A 6000-nucleotide genomic window follows, 5' to 3' on the forward strand; every position below is an offset into this window, starting at 1 on the left:
ACTGGTTTCACTTTTTAAAGGGAATTTGACACTGGTGGCTGACAACTAATACTACTACTGTGCCCTAAAGGCTCCTGTTAGATCTCCATACCCTGCACAAGGATGCCACCAGCGAGACAGTCCAATGCTACTGCAGGATTAGACGTGCATGATGGGGCATGCATTCACACGCACAGCATGGACAAGCCTGCCTCACACAACAATGGTACAATGGTGTAAGACCAATCATCAAGATATGCATGTCTTGTCAATGTATGTTGTCATTAACTACTGTAATACTACATAATATATTATTATGTACATGGCACCAATCAGATTATATTGGTTTAGGCAATATGTCATGGCCATTTAGGTAAAAAAAAATATACATATACACACATACACATAGCTGACTACCATTAAGCAGCTGCCTAGGGTGTAGGAATCTTGGGGGGTGCCACTGCCACACTTTCACTTCAGGGACTAGAAAGTGGGTATTGGTAGCAGTAAGTTGAAGTTCTGTCTAGGGTGCTGAGAAGCCTTACATAGAGATAAAATCATCATCTCTATAATATAGTATATATTATGTTTATGTATTTTTACCCATTACATTGTTAGCTATTGATACTGCAATTTAAAAAAAAAAAAAAATAATTACACTTTTACAATTTTACGGGGGGATTTAAAGTGTTCCCCATGGCTGCCACTAGATGGCGCACAATTCAATTGAGGTTTCATTTGAGTGTACTGAGCCAAGGTGAGACATTTCAGCTTCCATGTGTGAAAAGTGACCCATTTGGATATGTAAAAGGCACTTTTTAATCGGGTTTAGCTGCTTTATTGCAGATAAAAAACAAACCTGTCTGAGCAGTCAGCCCAATTAAATTATTATTATTTTTTTTTAAACCTCCTTCCCAATCTGTACTGTCACTTTAGATGGGAGATTGGGCATGACAAACAATTGAATTTTGCCTGAAAGTCACGCTTCCTGTGTATAAAATAATAGAGAATACCGTAAGTAATTTGCAGCATGTTACAGTATGTCAATGAACATGCTGCACATGTTTGTTCCTGTAAGGTTTGGGAGAGGGGTGAAGAGATAACATATATAGATGACAGAGACAACACCTATTCCTGGTGACCTTACCATATAATTACATTTGTATCTCAGTATGTGATTTACTATGAATTGTAACACTGTTTCTACTCTAGCTTCAATAGAGTTTCTCTTACTAGACTGTTACATAAGCAACTGATTTACATTTATGACACTTCCTAAACAAGATGAGTAATGGTATATGGCAGACAGTTGATAGTACTGACCAACGAACAGAGATCATCATTAAGATAAATGCAAACAGCAGGAAATATAGTTTATTTAGGCTAAAAACTGTACAATGCATGACCATATATATTTAGAGGGACATTAAAAGTGAATTTACTTTGGCAGTTTTTTTTTAGGATTGGGTGCCGGACACGATCCTGACAGTCATTTACCCGATGTCGGGATCCTGACTGTCAAAACGCACACAGACAGGTGCCCGACGGCCACCCGCTATTTTCCCTCGTGGGGGTCCACGACCCACAGAGGGAGAATACAATAGGTGGTGAGTGTAGCGAGCCACCGTGCCCGCAAGGGGCTTTGTTGCGCTCACCATGCTGTCTGAGTCCGGGCAGTCGGGATCCCGACATCGGGCTAATGATTGTCGGGATCCCGACTGTTGGAACCATATACCACACCCTTTAGGATTACAATGAGGTCTCGGCCTATAAAATACTACATACAGCCGTCCTCCTCAGCCGACTGCTCTCAGAAAAAAAGCAGAGTACACACTTATGTTATGTCAGAGGAGAAGTCACCCACGATTCCCCTTGAGTCACCTTCACAAAATGCACCAAATGAAGTGTTTTTGCATACAATTTATCGTATGACAGCATATCGCCAGGAGGGATTCAATGTCCCACCTGCCGATTGGCGAAAAGGGGGGGCGTGTTCACGTAAACATGGATTGTCGAGATTCGGCCGCGAGCTCAACAATTCATGGCCGAAAGCGACAAAACGGGGCCAACTTCTTTTAAATTCGGGCCCGTTCGATCTGCCTCTTCAACGTGGTCGGGCAAGACAGTATTGAATAGGCGCCCACCGCTATTTACCCCGACAGAAATAGCGGCGGAGATTGAACACCCCCGTTAATCTCTCTTTCCAAAGTTTAGTACATAGACCACATGGTACTTTACATTCACCACATAATATAAAATATTGACAGGAATACTATTGAATCCAGAAAAAAAAAAAAAAAAAAAAAAAAAGTGTTTTGAGATATATTTATATAAATAAAAAGGATAAGTGTTATTTTTTGTTTGTTTTTTTTTTTTAAGTTTTATTATCTGGGTAAAAAAAAAATCAAAAAGCAAAGTACGTTTCATTGAGTTTTTTAAATTTATTTGAGCAAACTGTATTCATTTCAAGTTTATTGGTGATGCTTACTGGAGCCTATGGGGTTAATATGAAAACACCTGGTGCCTAGTGTCTAGAACCAGCATCAAACATGGCTACATTATCAGACCATATACATTCTTACAACAGAGATTCAGAAAGCCATAGAACATGCCAAGAGCTTTCTAATTAATCACACGCAGGGGAGATAAATACGATGACTCTCAATCTCATCACTTTAATACATTTAATAAGAGGGGGGAAAAAACAATCACTGGAGCCTACATTTCTTAAAGAGGTGGCAGGCAAGTGATCAAAAGTTTGTTCCACCTCCAGGAAAAACTCCACCCGGATCTGTGCTGCTCTGTGTCATTACCAGCTACCTACAGAGTGATTATGGGTGGACAACGCCACAGCTGTAGGTTGTGCAAACCTAAGCCACCTGTTTAGTTAATGACTCTTGTTTGGTGTGGCTACACCCACAGGGTAAAAAAAAAAAAAAAAACCAGGCCTGTCATAGGAAATACAGCTACTCCAGAGGGGGAAAAAATAAAAAATAAATGTATTGTCACTTCACAACATAAACCCAACATGTCCTATTTTTCGGAAACCTCAATAAATGCTTGAACTTATATATAAAGCTAAGAATAAGTAAAGCTGCATCCATTTTTAGTATTACATTTTATAAAAGGTGTCACGAGTGGTTTGCAGTGCCATACATATGTACTCATGAGGCTATATAGTCTGAAGGACTGTCACCCACACAGTTACTCCATGCTAACCCATTGTAAATGCAGGTGTCAGACCCCCTCCCTTGTCCTGAGGGGGACTTCGGTAAAGCGTGAGGGGACACTCACCTGTTGCAGAGCCTGCTCTAGCTGCGGGGCCAGGTAGAGGCTCTCTGCCTCCATCTTTGTGGCTTCTTTGCATTCTTCTGTCAGGTCCAGGTGATCAGGTCTGACCTTAACGTCGTGCAGCTCCCCCACCTGGAACACAAAGCAGCACAACGTGTAATCCCATTACCTGTGTATGTGTGTACTGGGGCCCAGGTAGCACTGCAGCACCCATACAGCAGCCCCTATACAGGCTTCATGCTGAACACTGACATTGTCTCTCCTCACAGGTGAAGCTCCAGGTGCCCCCTCTCCATTGCCCCCCCAGGTGAGGTCTCACTCACCTTCTGGTTAGCCAAATCTATCACTTTCCACAACAGCTGGATGACTTCTTTCTCATCTGAGCCCAGTTTAGCACAGTTTGCACCAGCAGTGGTAGTGAACAGCACCACCAGGTAATCCGGGGAAGCAGCAGTCATGATGGTTACAAAGTGTCAAAAACAAAACAAAAAAAGTATATATATATACAAAAAAAAAGGAATAATAAAAAATACCTCTCACCTTCCCCCCCAAAATGTGAAAGAAAAAAGCCCCCCTACAAAAAAAATTACACAACACCACCCTACACCTTGAATCACCTCCACCTATAGATATGGAACAGGACACCCTGGGGACCTGCACTCACTCTGCAGGAGGATCCAGGTTGGGGGGGAGGGGGAGGGAGAGGCCGGTTTTGCCTCTTTTTTGTTTTGCACAGCAGTGAGGGAACCAATACAATGCAGGCTGCGCCCCTGCTAGGCGCCTGGCAGTGGCTGGAGACTTGTCATTGGGATGTGGCTGCACCGCCCTCACCTTACCACGTGGTCTTCCAGGTAAGAAATACCTGGGCAGGTCGCTTCGGCTCTTTCCGTGCATCTTGTTCGGCTAGGTTCGGGTGCCGTCTCTATGGCTCCCCCTGTAGGCGCTGAGGCGAACAATGTTCCACTGCCAATCTGTATTGTACACGTATTGTTTTACTTATAGCCATTGTCAGCCTGCAATGGGGAGGTCAGGGAAATTTTAAGTACAGTATTGTTGCTCCTAAAACAAGGTCAAATAAGTCACAGGTGACTGATTATATATAATATGCTACCTGCTGATAGCAGTTTACCGGTGCATGTTCTAAACACCTATAAACACTAAATAAATGTTTTACGAATAATAGATTTATTTTGTCATTTATTGATGAGTTGTGTGGCTTGTGCTAAAAAAAAATATAGCAAAACATGCAAGCTCAGTAATTTTTTGCATTAAAATACTATTCAGATTAAAAATAAAATAATGGATTATTTTATAAACAAAAGTTATGTCAATGAATTTGTTAATACTAGGTGATTCATCGCGCCCTACGGGCGCTCTTCACACCGTCGTAAGGGGCTGCGCCCCCTTAATTTGTGAACATTTGTATATGAGAAAGATGGTTAGAATTGTATGAAAGATGCCTGTATTGCAACTTGAGTTATAGGTGAAATGTGTTAAATAGAGAGCATATGATTTGGAAGGGGGTGTGTATTGTTTTGTTTAATTAAAAAGCGGTTACAGAGTAAGATGTACATTGATAGTGTGGATGGTACAGTGACATTTGTGAGTGTGGGGGCTGTGTGTGCATGTTGTTTAGGTGTGTGTGCAATAATATAGTAGGGTGTTTTTGAGTCTGCGGCTCCCCACTGGCGGAGGTCACGACACAGGAAAACAGGAGGCTGGGTATTGATAGGGGTGTGTGGACATAAGGGGGACTAAAGAGGAGGGTGGGAGATACTGTGCAGCTTCTGCCAGTGGGTGAGGGTCCAGTGTGGCAGTACAGGAGTACAGGATGGTGGCCCTGAGTCAGTGTCTCCTCCTACTGGGTGGGAGTTAGGGTACATGAGAGCAGGAGGCTGGGCTATGAGGCATGATAGGGCATGTGGGCAAAACAGCGTCAGCGACTCCCCAGTGGTGGAAGTTACGGTTCAGGAGAGCAGGAAGCTGGGTAGTGATAGGGGTGTGTGAGTATACGGGGGACTAAAGAGGGGCCCGTGAATTGTGGGAGGGGCGTGGGGGGTGCCGTGAATCAAGGGAGGGAGGGGGCGCAGGTGTCCGCGGATCGTGGGAGGGGGCGTGAATTGCGGGAGGGAGGGTTGTGAATTGCGGGAGGGGGGGTGTGTGTGTGTGTGTGGGGGGGCTGCGCGGGGGGTCCATGAATTGCGGGAGGGGGGGGGCACGGGGCGCGATAAATCACCTAGTTGGTTATATATTCTTGTAGAAGGATGGTAGGATGTTGCTGTCATTCAGAATGCATTTACATAAACAGTAATAGTAGCAGTAAAAGATCTGACTTAAAACACCTACAGTAAAACAGAACAGGTGTTATATATAATACAAAGAATTGGTTGATGATGTGTAGGTTTACGTGCACATAGTTGTCACTGTAAAAAAATTGCTACAAGAAAAAATCAACACAGAAAGGTCAACACATGTAAATGTTGACATAAGTGTGGCACTTCATTGGTGTCCATGTCGACACATGAGAATGAATATGAAAACATTCAAAAAAGAAAAATAAATCTTCAAAAACTCATGTCAACCTTTTTCATTGTCGACCATAGCCGTGTCAGTGTTTTGCATGTGCCATTTAATCCTGGGGTTGCCGTGAATCGCGAGCGGGGTGGGGGGGAGGGAGGAGGTGAGGTGTGTCCGCGAATCACGGGCGGAGGGGTCGGGGGTGGATGCCGT

The 6000-nt window shown here is 43.6% G+C and overlaps 1 protein-coding gene across 3 annotated transcripts in view; it reads right to left on the reverse strand.

Moving 5' to 3' along the window:
• ESRP1 (epithelial splicing regulatory protein 1) overlaps window positions 1-4066 on the reverse strand; it is a 44479-nt gene extending 40413 nt beyond the window's left edge. Inside the window, exons 1-2 of one of the 3 annotated variants that reach the window (XM_083187042.1) lie at window positions 3594-4066; window positions 3274-3402 (exon numbers count right to left, since the gene is read on the reverse strand). In XM_083187042.1, coding sequence (XP_083043168.1) covers window positions 3274-3402; window positions 3594-3728 — 264 coding nt within the window. In that variant the 5' untranslated portion in view covers window positions 3729-4066. The remainder of the gene's footprint in view (window positions 1-3273; window positions 3403-3593) is intronic. The other 2 variants (XM_083187040.1, XM_083187039.1) reach the window with 2 other exon arrangements.
• Window positions 4067-6000: the final 1934 nt, after the last annotated feature.

This window comes from Crinia signifera, chromosome 5 (genome assembly GCF_055691185.1).
Source record: "Crinia signifera chromosome 5, ASM5569118v1, whole genome shotgun sequence".
Lineage (NCBI taxonomy): Eukaryota > Metazoa > Chordata > Amphibia > Anura > Myobatrachidae > Crinia > Crinia signifera.